Source organism: Cricetulus griseus, assembly GCF_003668045.3.
Source record: "Cricetulus griseus strain 17A/GY chromosome 1 unlocalized genomic scaffold, alternate assembly CriGri-PICRH-1.0 chr1_0, whole genome shotgun sequence".
Taxonomy (NCBI): domain Eukaryota; kingdom Metazoa; phylum Chordata; class Mammalia; order Rodentia; family Cricetidae; genus Cricetulus; species Cricetulus griseus.
The window spans coordinates 20,370,999-20,385,349 of NW_023276806.1; the positions used below are offsets into that span (position 1 = coordinate 20,370,999).

General features: G+C 38.9%; 1 protein-coding gene and 1 non-coding gene across 2 annotated transcripts in view; one reads left to right on the top strand and one right to left on the bottom strand.

Annotated features, from left to right (window-relative positions):
- LOC100750831 (sperm-tail PG-rich repeat-containing protein 2) overlaps nucleotides 1-11,194 on the bottom strand; it is a 438,268-nt gene extending 427,074 nt beyond the window's left edge. Inside the window, exons 1-4 of the mRNA XM_035451543.1 lie at nucleotides 10,916-11,194; nucleotides 5,182-5,294; nucleotides 3,648-3,776; nucleotides 1,223-1,390 (exon numbers count right to left, since the gene is read on the bottom strand). Coding sequence (XP_035307434.1) covers nucleotides 1,223-1,390; nucleotides 3,648-3,776; nucleotides 5,182-5,294; nucleotides 10,916-11,024 — 519 coding nt within the window. The 5' untranslated portion in view covers nucleotides 11,025-11,194. The remainder of the gene's footprint in view (nucleotides 1-1,222; nucleotides 1,391-3,647; nucleotides 3,777-5,181; nucleotides 5,295-10,915) is intronic.
- Nucleotides 9,657-9,762, top strand: LOC113831633. Its single transcript, XR_003481337.1, has one exon. It is a non-coding gene; the product is annotated as a U6 spliceosomal RNA (small nuclear RNA).
- Nucleotides 11,195-14,351: the final 3,157 nt, after the last annotated feature.

Sequence of the window (14,351 nt, forward strand, 5' to 3'; positions counted from 1 at the left end):
CACAGGCAACAGGAAGCAAACTGTCTTCCACACTGGGCATAGCTTGAGCATTTGAAACCTCAAAGCCCACCCCAAGTGACACACTTCCTCCAATAAAACCCAACTTTCTAATAATGCTATTCCCAATAGGCCAAATATTCAAATACAAGTCTGTGGGGGCCATACCTATTCAAACCACCACACTGTTAAGGGTCTTCTAGCTTGTTTATATCATCTTGATTTAATTTTGGTAGCTCATATGTGTCTAGGAATTTATTTCTTCCTTGTTTTCCAGGATTTCTTTTTTCTTTCTTTTTTTGTTTGTTAATTCTTGGGGAATTTCACATCATGCACCCCGATCACACACATTTCCCAGTCCTTCCAAGTCCACCCCCTTCCCTTGTGATTCCAACCTCCACCAAAAACAAGTTCAATTTGTGTTATCTATACATGCGCTGGAGCATGGTCAAACTCTCAGTGGCATGTCCCTTAAGTAGAACTGAGCCATTCCTCTTCCATACCCCTACAAGACACCACCAATTGTGCAGTGCTAACTTCAGTATCCTTATGACACTCCCTAAGAGTTCTCATCAATGACTTCCAATCCAACAAATACATGAAAACACAGTGGTATCAGAGTACTATGTACCTCTGTGTTGTCATTGAGTAAAACCACACTTAATATTTACATTCATTATATGTATTTAAGAATAAATCATATGCTTTAACTGGATGAATGAAATTTTTGACAATTTACTGTTTTTTTAAAGTTAGATCTCCATGAGATGGACCTGATAAAGCATGTTTAGTATTTCAATCAAAGAAGCTTCTTTTACTTTCTATACTAACTTGTAGAATATTGATACATTCTCAGATCAAATTTCTTTATAAATAAAATACCCATGAGTCTCCTTAAAAAGCAGGGGAAAGTCTATGCATTCCATCTATACGCTGTGGCTGAAACTTTTAGTAGTTTTCCCAAGTATAGCCTTCCAGGTGGCTAAGACTAGCCATGCCATTGAGCTCTAGCTTCCAAGCCTGGCTTAAAAAGCTTTTCATACATTTTCTCTTTTCTCTTCTGCTAGCCAGATGGCAAGCATACATGTATGAAGAAAAATTATACAGTATATAGCCACTAAAAATCAGTGTTCTAATTGTTACTTATAGTTACTGTCACCTGAATGTAAACATATACAATAATGAGCAATCTTCCACCTGTCGTTATCAAATGTTTCAAACTTACAAACTGAGGCTTGTAGTACGCCGGACCTATTGTGTTATCACTAGCAGGTGGTGTACGTCTCAGAATACTGTCGTCGTCATTGAGATGATAGCCGTGTGCCTTTCCAGGAGAGGGAATTGAAGGAACATCAATGCTTTTGGAAACTGCAGGTGTTCTACTAGAAATTTTCTTTAAACATAAAATGTTTGTGAGGAAGACATTTTATGTTATTCAGAGACAAGAAGAAATAACAAGAGCAAAAAAGTCAATCATTAAATATTGACTTAATGAATTACATAATATTAACCAAAAATGTCTTATAGAACTAAGTTGAAGGAGTACATTGAAGTTTCAGCACATGTATAGACTAAGTCATAAACACTAATAAAGCTACTATAAAAAAACAAACTTACTCTCAACTTAGATACTTGTCTTTCTTAGTAAAGCAAATAGTACTTATTTTAAAAAATTAATAAAGGCATTCCTGCAGCAACACCAGAAAGTGTATGCTTAGTTCCTTCCTTTCGTTCATTTTCCAATATTTCCAGCCTTCATTCTAACTTGTACACATGTGCTAACTGCACAGGCTACAAAGCAGAAAAATGCCTATGAGATGATGCTAAAGCAAATGGAAATGAACCAAACTCATTTATGAATATGGTGAGTATCAGATGTAAATACAGCAATAAAATTGATGCTTTAGTTCTGGAAGAACTATCGAAAAATTGACAACCTTAATATTAGGACTGAGCTTTAAGTTGGTTTACTCCCATGGAAAATAACTTAAATAGAAACAGGAGGCAGTATTATAAATTAGAAAAAGCATGTATCAAACAAAACATGGACATTTAAAAGGAGTTAGTTGTATAGAAAAGATAATGTGGGATTATATTGATCCCTGTACTTTCTAGACAAACAAATAAACACACTGGTGTCTGCACCCATGTACATGCACAACTGTATGGCTAGAGAAAAACTGCCACTACTAGAAATGTTTGAGGCCATAGACATATCAACTAAGTAGTTTTAGTGGCATTTATGAAAATAATTACAAAATTAATACAAGAACACATTGAACAGCTTTCCTTCTATTTGGTACTTTCAAAAAGGACACTTCAAAGGTTTCAAAACAATAGCCTTTCCTTCCTCGAGCTTTTGTTCACTCCCCTCTCTCTCAGAGCTCCTATTTCCAACAGTGCACAGAACCCTGCCCTTCCCTCAGCATGCCATGCAATACAACTGCAGTGCTGGGGCTCGTGTGCTTTCTTATGACCACAGACCACCATGTGACTCCTTTAAAGCAGATGGAATCACTGCCCCTAGCCCCTCCAAAGACTCTTTCACTTTGGGACATTGGTGAACGTTTCATTATGGCTCTGAGATACTACTTCATCAACTATATTGTCCCTGCTAAAATTGTGGCTCTTGTGATTTGCCTACATGTAAAAAGAGTGTCTAGCATTGTGTTAATTAACTGACACCCATGATATTCAGCAATGTTTGACATTTATTTTGTCCCTACAGGTCAAATATGCCTGATATCTACATCCACGGCATAAAACTCAACCTCATCTCTGCACTAACATATTCAACCTTAACCCTAAATAAAATGCAAAGTGTTTGTTCTTCAGAGAACTGTTGAAAATGTGATGAATTTGAGGTATGTGAAATACTTGGGATAAAAAAATGTAATTTCTCCTAATATCATGCAGTAGTCCTTTAAATCTCTAAGGCATTTCATTACATGATCATCCATCTACCACTTTTCAAAGTTTGTCTTGAAATAGCAACTATCCCTCTCTGTCCCCTATCTAAATTTTCAGCTTTCTTCAAGTATCATATTTTGTTCTGTGTGGCTCTAGAGGTAGAACCCAGGGCCTCACACAGGCTGGGTAAATGCTCTCCAACACTAGGCTACTTCTTCAGCCCAGGAATCATGTGGACATCATTGTTTTGTTAACAGGTATTTATACACAGTCACTAATAATAAGTAAACTATACAGATGACCAGGTTTTAAATCTCCCTTCTTCCTAGTCACTTGCTGCACTGTAGATACAGAAAAATCAAGAATAAAAAGGAACCCACTGACTTAGCTAAATGGAGAATAGTTATCTAGCACATACAAGGCCCTGGATCCAATACCCAGGACCATAAAATAAAAAAAAAAAAGAATAAAGAATGAAATATGATACTAATATAGTTAAAAACCAAAGTTTATAAAATTTATTTAGTATTCATCTCACTATAAAATAAGTACAATATGAATAGTCAAAATATACCAAGCTTTATAGTAAGTTGGTTTTTTATTTTTTATTTTATTTTTTACATTTTCAACATCAAACAAACTGCTTAGGATTTCTTTTTTATTTTATCTAAAAGAGTTGTCATTAGAAGCATATCTTTAAAACTGACATACTGCAGAACTTGTTCTTTAGCTTGAAGTACCTGTCTGATCATGGTGCACAGTGTCCCACGAAGAGGTGGATTGTAGCTTGCAGGGCCTGGACCATCTGAAGCAAGCTTCGTAAACCGCTTCTCTCGGTTTTGCAGACTACGGCATCCTTTTATTTTATACTAAATTATAGGTTAAAAATTATGAAGTAGTTCAAGAATTATTTTATGATTCTTATTTTATAAATATAAAATATTAGCAAAGTTTTAAAATGGGACCTGAGAAAGTTGACTGAAAACATGTTCCTCTAAAAGAGGATACTGAGATAATTGTAGTTATCAGTTTTGACTGTAAGCTCAGACCAATTTTTACTGTACTTTGGAGCATTCTAAGGTAGCACCATAAAGGAATCAAAGCCTGGCATTTCCAACCTCCCAAGTAGGGTTAAAATAGACTGTGTTGCTTGTGAACTGAATTTTCAGAATATTTAAGTAGAAAGTCTGGCCTTCTGTGCTGGCTACTTTTATTTTAACCTGACAAAAGTTAGTCACTGAAAAGAGAGAACCTCAACTGAGAAAATGCCTCCATAAGAAATGGCTGCGGACATTGGACATCATCTATTGGACATTTTCTTAATTAGTGATTAATGTGGGAGGGCCCAGCCCATGGTGTGTGTATATTGGAAGGGGGTCACCGGAAGGGCAGTGGCCCTGATTCTATAAGAAAATAGGCAGAGCAAGCCAAGGGTAACATGGCTTACTGGATCACAGCTTTCTGCTCATCTTTGTCTTAAGAACTGTTAATTAGCAGAACACACTGGAAGGAATCTTCCACGGCTCATCATACTACAAATCTGGGTTCTCCGGAACCAAAAAAAAAAAAAAAAAAATTCACCAACAGACTAATGGCAAATTCATTCCAATAAAATTCCAAGTTATAATATTATATCCATTGTAAGAAAACACTGCAGTATCTTCAGAGTCCGCATTATTCCTGAGCATTACTGGGGCCATTTAAGTCACTTTGGTCACAGAGCTATGAGGCCATACAAAAGCGGGAAACAAATGAGACATGGCGATGCTGCAGCCTTAGAGTACAGCATGAAAAGCGCATCGCTGCTGCCTACACAGCTTGACCATTTGTGCAATTTTCAGACTCAAAATTCATGCAGGGGTCTGATCCTGTCACTCCTGTGGACCGCTGAAACACACACCCATGTTTTCTATCATAGTGATGAAGAATATATAAGCCATCAACATCAAATGCATTTACTTTCCATTATTTGAACTATAAAAATGCAGGTTTAAAAGAGAAAGATATGAAGGGAACATAAAATACCAACAAATGGCACTTTACATTATTAAAACAAGAAATATGGGTTGGTTTGTATTGTTTAGTTTTGATGGTTTGAATAGTTTTTTTTAGCCTAAGATTAGACTTGAATATAGAATGCTTGGGTTATAAATGTGTGCTACTGTTAAGCCAGGGTTAGCCTTGAACTTGCTGTATGGGTGTTATAAATGTGTGCATCTTATTAATAAAACATGGTTTTCATTAACTCAGTCAATCATAACATCATAAACACACCTGTGCTTCTGATACATTGTAGTGTGCTGGACCTGGAACAGCTTTTCCAGTATCCTCGGCAACAGCATAAGCACTTTTTCTGGAACTCAAAGAAAGAAATGGTGCATAGCCACCTAAAACAAAAAATCACCACTGACACACAGTATTAGATCAGAAAGATTTCTGAGAAAATATACTCAGGATATATACAATCATTTAGTACTCTCAGGGTTAAGACTATATTTTGAGAATTAATAGGTATTCATACAAATTATAATATTTTTAATTGTCATGTAGGATCACAATTTTTAATATCCACTACAGGAATGAACTATAAGACACTACAGGAATGAACATATTGAACAACAGGAAAAAATACAATTTTCATTTCTTGTGTATGTGTGTGTGAATCACCCATCTGTGTGCACGTGTGTCCAGGTATACAGGTTTGTACATAAGTACATGGAAGCCAGAGGTCAGTATCAGGTGTCTTCTTCCACCACTTTCTAGCTTACTTTTGGAGGCAGAGTCTCTCACTGATCCTGGAAATTTCCAAAGGTTGACTAGACTAGCTTGACAGTGAATTCATCATCCCATTCCCCGGCCCCACCCTAGTCTTGCACTGGGGTTACAGAACCACACCACTGTGGTTGATTGTGGGTGGCCCTTGGGATACAAACTCAGATTCTGATGCTTGTGCAGCAAGCACCTTAGCCATTGTGCCATTTTGCCAGTCTTCTTCTCTTCTAATCATATGTGACCTTGCTGATAAAACACTTTATCTACAGAGACCCATGCTTTGTAATTGTAAATAGCAAATATTGTCTTTTTGAAAATATACATATAAAGTTATAGACAGTGCTAAAGATGCATCTCAATGGTAGTACACCCATCTAGGATGCACAAGGCCCTGGGTTCAATCCCATCAAAAAAATTAGAGAAACAACCAAGATGCAGAGAATTTAAACCAAATGGACACAGGTTATTGATAGTGCTTTGTCACAGAGTTAGTGCTCAGCAAATATTTGCTGGTTGTCTAATAAACTTCATTGTAAAAAGCAATCACAGTATTACACAAATTTGCATAGCCTGATAGGGAAAATATCCCCTTATTCATACTATTGATGTTAGAGTACATAGAAAGTTTGTGTGGTTTAAAACTAGATATATAGAAGAAATGGACAATAGAAAAGAAATCTGGCATTAAAATCCTCATTGAAATTTTCCACAATTAATAACACAGGCTCTTCTGTTAATGAGCTGGGGCACTCATGGCGTTATGAGTACAAGAAAAAAAACCCAAGGAAAAGAAAACAGTTGTAATGACAATTTACATACACAAAGTTCTCTTCTAGTTTTGCACTAATGTTTACATGTTTCTCAACATTTCCAACTGTCCTAGTTTTCTCCAAAACATGGGACTGAATGTGCTAAAACTAGAATAGTTGTGGTTCCACACAACCAAGATGATGTAACATCTTATCACCATGTTCTGAAAGTCAACAATAAAGAATAACTAGTATTCTATATTACACATTTAGTTGGTCATTCAAAAATACTGAATATTCTGTTATGTATACTGTAAGTCCAAATGAAAATGAAGGTATAGTAGTAAGACAAAAACATAGTTTCAAGTGATGGAGAAATGGGTAAACAAACAATTATATTACTATCTGTGCTGCCAATAACTAAGGTACAAAATATACTAGAGGGTTCTAAGAAATTCACATTAGTGGAGTTTGATTTGGGGTATACAGATAAACTGGCATATGAACAGCCAACTTCACATGATACATCAAACTGACAGAAAGGAGAAAAAACATAAGAGGAGAAAAGATTTGAAAGGAATTATTCAGTTTGAGATATATTGAGTTTGATGTGCCAATAGCAAAAGATAAATCAAACTGGCACAAAGCAATAAACGTCCATTTAGAAAAAGATGTCCAGTATGGGATGAAAAGACAAGTTATGTAGCCACAAGGACAACCACTAAGCAAAGGACATTCTTCACATATAGAAATTACATAAACAATAATTTTGTAAACCTACATATCAACTGGACTCTTTGATATGGATTTTCTATATTCTGACTAGCTAGGAAAATAAAATCATTCTTGTTGGCAAACACACACATAGGTCCATCGATAGAACCACAGTCTCCCTCTACCTTGCTCTGGTGGTGGATAAACCTTCCCTTTCAAAGAGGAAATCTACAAAAGAAAATATTTAGATGCTGTCCAACTTGATAGCTAATATATAATTTAAATAGACAATTAACATAGAGCTGATGTGGGATGCTATTTACTTTGTAAGTGCATTTTAAAAAGCAATGAAATATTCCTAATGCCATACCAGGATAGACACATATTTTAAATGAACGTTTTCTCATGATAGATGGTAGGTAGCTGCCTTTAGACTAGAATAGCCGTCTGCAGGGAAATTTTGCTTCCCTCTCAGATTAGTTGTAAGAAAACAAGGCACAGCTCTTGCTTTCTGTGAAATTTGAGCATCCATTCTCTTAACCACTCATAAAACCACAGCAGCTAAGTACTGGTCCATTCAGATTATAAATCCTAAACAGGTTATTCCTGATGAAATGATGAAAACCAATGCAACCAATTAAGATATTAAGTAGAATTTCTTGAGGAATATGTGGAGTTAGTATACTGAACATCTAGCCAAGCAAAATAAAAAAGGGGGGGGGAGATTAAAAAAAAAGATGTTGAGAAAATCTTCACCTAATGCTACAAAACCTGTTGCTCTGGCAAGACCTGCTGTAACAATTAAGTTATACCAAGTCCCAACACCTACCTTCCCACATCAGACTCTTAGCATATATTTGATGTTTCATTTAAATAAGTATGTACATATCTGCATGGCCCAGTACCTAATATACAGATGCTTGAAGTAGCATGGTAGCTGCTTAAAGATTGTCTTGCCAAAAAATCTAGCAAAGAAATGGACAGAAACACCTGTTCCATCAATTACAAATATGCTGTCCTGAGTAGCACAACCCCCCCCCCAAAAAAAAACCCTCTCCTCAGAGTTCCCAAGCACAGAATTTCTTAATTTATCTTAAATATAATCCTTTAAGTTAGTATAGGGGGCTTTTTTTGTTTTTGTTGTTATTTTGTTTGTTGTTGTTGTGTGTACATATGTAGAAGACAGAAGACAACTTATGACAGTCAGTTATCAAACTCAAGTCACCAAGCTTGGCAGTAGGTGCCTTTACCCATTGAGCCATCTCAATAAAGTCACAGGAAATTGTAATGTTGTTTGTTAATTTATACTTTACTACAAGAGTTTTTCATTGAGAACTCTGTGTTATTGGATAGAAAACTAAGAATGGAGTAAATATCACGATTACTGATCTGAAACAGTTCACAGTTTAGTAGGACTTTCATATATATTAACAGTAATTATGGAATCAAACTGCTACCCAAAAGAAGTCACTGTAAGTCAGAGGGGGGAAAGTAAGAACTTTATCACAGTGAAATATCAAGAATAAAGAGGGACAAGCCAGGTGAAGGAGGAACACAGAACATACTGGGCACATGTACTAGCAGGTGCCACGGCCCAAAGGTGACAGAATGGTCTTAAGAAAATTACCAAGTTCGAATGGCTGACCTGTAGTCAAGTAGAGAAGCAATGCACAGTGTTTAAAGAGATCGGATTAAGTGTAATGCCAGACCAAAGATGAGCACATAAAGAATTCTATTGCCATTGAAGAGGTCAGATTTTTAACACTGCTGTTACAAAAGTATGTTTTGTTTTTCAAATAGTGTATATTTTTTTAAAAGATGAATATATCCACAATATGAAAGGTTGAATTAAATACTGAAACAGAAGCAACATGTTAGTGATTTAATTGAGAAAAAAATAAGGGCTTGTATTAAGTTGGGTAGTTATGAAGAGAGGGAAAGAATTTCTGAGTGATTGTGAAGATAGTGTCAACCAATAGTCTTAAAAGGCCAAGAGAAACAGCCAGGTAAACCAAACTCTCTGAATGTGGGTGCCAGTTAGGAGGCCTGGGCAGTCTGTGGAACCAGTATTTATCCCTAATGCACAAATGGACTTCAGGAGCCCATTCTCTGGGGAGGGATACTATTGCAGCCCAGATAAACAGAGGAGGGCCTAGGCCCTCCCCACAAATGATGTGACAGACTTTGATGACCCCCATAGAAGGCCTCACCGTCCTTGTGGAGGGGGGTAGGTTGGGGGCGTTAGTAGGGGGCATGGGAGGAGGGGAGGGAGAGGGAATGGGGCTGGGGGGTTGATATGTAAAATGATTGTTTCTAAATTTAAAAAAAGGAAGCTAGAGTTTCTAAAGCTTAGACCAGCCAGAGATGGTGATGAAGGTGATGGACAATAGTGCAGACGTTAAGACAAGAGAAAACTTCTCTTGGAGAAAGAAGCCATATCTATCTCTATAAAGATTTTCATTTGGGAGTAACTGAATATAAATAGTACTTGAAGTAATGGATATGAATAAGAAAGTGCTCATTTTGACAGCACATATTCTAAAATTGGAACAATACAGAGAAAATTAGCACAGCCACTTGGAAAGGATGACATGCAAATTCTAAAGTGTTTCATATTTTTACACTGACCTTGCTGCTGGGCCCCGGATAGCCACCACTTGGCACATAATGACCTGCAACTATTTTTTTTTTTTGACCTGCAACTATTGAATAAAGCATTTGTGTTGTTTAAAAAAAAAAAAAAGTACAATGAGCAAAGCAACAAGAAAAAGATGGAAAGTACAGTATCTTTCAAAAGTATGCATGATTGGTAGGAAAGAAAAAAAATGATTCCTTGGTTCAGCACAATGTTAAGAACCATTGGTACTTAACAGCCAGCAGGAACAGGAACCCAGAGAAAGCAACAAAGGGTCTGCTGTACCAAAATAAAAGCTATAAAAGCATCACAGTTGTGCCTATTGTGGGTAAATAAATACTAAGATGTTGGGGAATCAATGCTTACAACAGCTCAACTGTATTTATTTTACATAAATGTTGAGGACAGATTGAAAAAAAGGTGGTAAAATTTGAGAGCTAAAATATTGATGACAAATTTTACCATGTCCAGAGAAACTTAAACCAACCATAATCTGAGCAGGGATGTAAATAAAATACTTACTCCGGGACTTAAAAAAAAAAAAAAGGCACTTTGTATCTATTGAAAATGCAGGTTTACAAAAGATAACAGTATAATTTGGATGGTATTAAACTTTTAAAAATCAGAACTTTAAAAGCAAAGGCAAACTAGAAATACTTATTACATGTTGAGCCTAATTCACGAGCTTTAAAATAATTAAAAGAAAAAGGGAATAACTACTTATGAGTCCCTAGGCCATCTCTCAAGAATATAACTTTTCGCAGAACGTAGAAAGAGGATCTCAGTGAGAATGAAGCCAGGGAAGGTCAGATAATTTCACTGTCTGGGGGGGGAGTGGTGGAGGGGGGAGAATGGGACTATCTGTAAGTGATGATACCAACGAGAGATGTGGACAGTTACATCGCAGTAAATAAATTTGATTAAGGTGTGTGACAACCCTAAGACTACACAGGGCAGAGGCGACAAGTATGCAAGACTTGGATTTCACATAGTCAGCTGAGCCAAGCAATCAAAACCCTGGCTCTAGCATGCTCTCGGCCTACTTCATGTTTGGTGACATGTTTGGTTTCACGTCTGAAGCTGCTCCTTGGGGCCGCGTGTTTCACTCCTGAGGGCGAGCCGGCCTTGGACCTCTTACCTGTGGCCCGCTGCTTAGGGAAGAGCACCTGGTAGGACCCGGGCCCCACGTGCTCCTCGGTGCTGCCGCCCTCGGCCCACCTGAGCCAGCGGGGAGCACGATCGTACATCGTGACGGGGGCCGGGGAACCAGGCGGGCGCTCGGCTGCGGGGCTCGGACTGCAGCACCCGGGGAGCTGAGGTGCGAGCCGCGTGCGGACGGCTCATCGGCGCCAGCTGCGCCCGGATCCCCGCCTGCTCCCAGCCGGCGCCAGGGCAACTCGGACTTCCCGCCGCTCTAAGGAAGGGGATTGGTCTCCGAGCTTCCGGCCCCGGCTCCGCCTGCTCCTCTCCCCCCGGAAGCCTTAGGAGGGCGGAGGCGGCGGGACTCTGGCCGGGAGGCGTGCTTCCGGCCCAGCCCTCCGTGCATTTCCGGGCGAGCAGTCCCTTGGTCGCTCTGCGCGCAGCAGGGCGAGCCTGCCCAGGTCCCTGTGTCGCTGGTCACCTGCGCGGTTGCTTCCGGTCCCCACACTTTCACTGCGCAGGGAAGCCCTAGAAACGCGTTAGAGAAGGAGGAGAATTAGCCTGGCCTTTGTTTGCTCTCCCTATAGTCAGGGTGACTGGAAAGACTCAGGTAAAACAATAGGAAAGGTCGGGAACCCGAAACAGGGCTTGGGGTCAGCCAGGTCGCCCTTCACGCCGGCCACACAGGCATCCAAGGAACAAAGTTACCCCCAGTCCTACCCTGCAGCGGGTCAGAACACTCCTAAAGCAAACACTCCTGAAGCGAGCGCAGAGGGTTGGGGGTGACAAGAGAAAAGGGGAAACTGGCCCTCCCAAGCAAGGCAGGTGCAGCGGCTGAGAATGTTTCTCGTGTTGCATACTTCCATAAGGCAGCCCTGTCTCTACAGTAAAGCCAAGGCATTGAGAAAGCCCAAGCCGCCCCCATGACACTCATAACCTTCAACAGGAGCTTGGCTTTTGCGAAAGGCGTAAGGAAAGTATCAGAATCCACCTCTGTTTGGCTGTTTTTCCATTAAGAAGCCTACACAGCTTCTGAGCATCCTTAAAAGCTTAGGCAGTCCTCCCATGGCCATTTAACCCGTGTCTTACCTTATGCCTTAGCTTATCCCTAATACAAATTGAACACACTTAAATTCTGCAATACTTAGTTTGCTACTTAGTTCTGTGCTTTATACACTGGATTAACTGTACCGTCTCTATTACAATGCTCTCCGTAAAGGTTTGTGTTTCCTAAGGATGAGACAGCCGGCTTAATTACTCACATGAAAAGTAGTTCTCTTACTCTCCTAAAATAAGCAGGATACAAATATAACTAAAGTTCGAGTCCTTGGGTGTCCTCTAGTTGGGGAAGACATGAATGATCAACCAAGTGGCACGCAAGACATCCAGAATGTTAACAGCATTTGGGAAGCTTCTTTGTAATGAGTTGTTAAACTTTATCATTGACTTTAGTGCTTCCTACATTCTTATAAAACCCATAATAGTTCTCACAGTGTTATTTTAGCCTCATTTATCCAATCTACAACAAGCTCCCAATCAGAAGATCTAGACTGAACTTACCATGACATACTAGGAAGAGTCACAGATAAAAGGAGGAAAACTGCATCATTAAGGGTGGTGTTTCATTTAACCACCCGTTGGACATTACTGGTACATCTTTTACTCTTGATAGTCCAACCAGTTATCAACCCAGACATTGAGTTTTTGCCAGAGAACAGCATCTACAGCCTGCTGCTACAGTAGACGGGTAGCTTGTCCCTTGTATAGAAACTGAAGAAAATACCCAGTCAGATACGGATTTATTGAAACCTACCACAAGGGTGCTAGCAGGGAGACAGTGTCTATGCTAACAGTGAGTGTGCAGAGGAACACGACACAGCACAGAGCACCTCCCTGCAGCCCACAGTACCTTTTGCATCGACTGCAGGGCACTGCTCTGAGCAGTGGTGGCTCCTGCATCGAGAGCATTTGTGTTCACGGTGCTTTTTAGTGCACCTGATTAACACAGGGAAAGGGGCATTGTAAGACAGCCCACCTAAGAAATTATTTCTATGGCTTCTAGTTCGTTTTGTCCTTGCATGATCAGCCAAGGAAGTGCTGAATGATACTATGTGCAGGAGGCAGGTTTCCTCCAAAGGTAACCTAGTTGGACACTGTTCCCATAACATATGAGAGGGAGTCAGTCACTCTCTAGATAGCCCTTGTTCTGATCTTAGCCTGTTTTATTTGTTGCCTTCCTTCTTGGAAAAGAAAAGGTCATTTCAGGAACATGGTAGTTAAGTGTCCTGGGAAATGATTCACAAGGCCACAGTTTCTGTAAACAATGGGGTATAGTCATGTCTTCCTCTGGCTGTTTGTTGTCTTTAATGACATAAATTATCCCGTCCTTGAATAGGTTTGGGGCTAGATTAGAAATAGAAATGGTAGCACTTGATGTGACTTCTGTCTGCTTGAATTTTTGAACATTGTGTCTAACCAAATTTAGATAAATTCATGGGGGTAGCATCTCCTCAAGCCCATTCACAAACCTGTAGAAGGGACTCTTGCTTAAGTACAAGATTGGTATACAGTCTTTCTTTCCCTGTCCTGTCTGTAGGTGAATGTCTTCCTCCAGGGTCTTCAGAGGGATGAGTGATCAGTGTCAGAACTTTTAGACCCTTAATAATTTTGTAATACTTGATCTCCAAGAATTCTGCATTCTTGGAAAGTCTTTATTTTTATCATTGAAAAGTATTTTCTTCATTACTGTGGCTGGTCTTCTCTGTGTTTTTCCCAGCTAAAAGTTTCTTCTCGTGTCTCAATAAGCAGACAGTATTTGAAGATTGGAAAACACATTTAAATATGAAAAGTAAATATTTTTGTAATCTCTCATTATGGTGTTTCCTGAACAATCCAGGTTCAGTTTGCTACTTTTTAAAACAAAATGTTAATTGTAACTACCCATAATCACAAAATACATATTTGGGTCTAGCATTTCATAGTGCCTAAAACAAAAATATTTAATGCTAATCAGCAACACTCTAGTTGACCATTTGCACAGTATTACTAGGAGTTCTTTTAACTGAAATATATCTGACCTCAGAACTTACATTCCTTCCATTTCTACCTACTAGGTCCTTCCAGAATAAAATTTTTAATGGAGCTTTGTACAGCGATGGTGTCAGCACTTTTAATCCTAGGCCTCAGGAGACAGAAGTGGACCTTTGTGAGTTCCAGACCAAACTTTGAGACCCTTCTCAAGAAAACAAAAAGCAGGAGCAATTTTTTAAAAAGCAGAATTTTGTAATAACAAGTTTCAGAAAATCAACCTGATTATCAGATATGCAGTGCCACTATGCAGTGAAAAACTACACAAGTACTAATTTTTCTTTGTAGCATTTTGATGATTAAGCAAACAGTATGATATATGGAGTGTCAAATGAAAGCTGAGAATT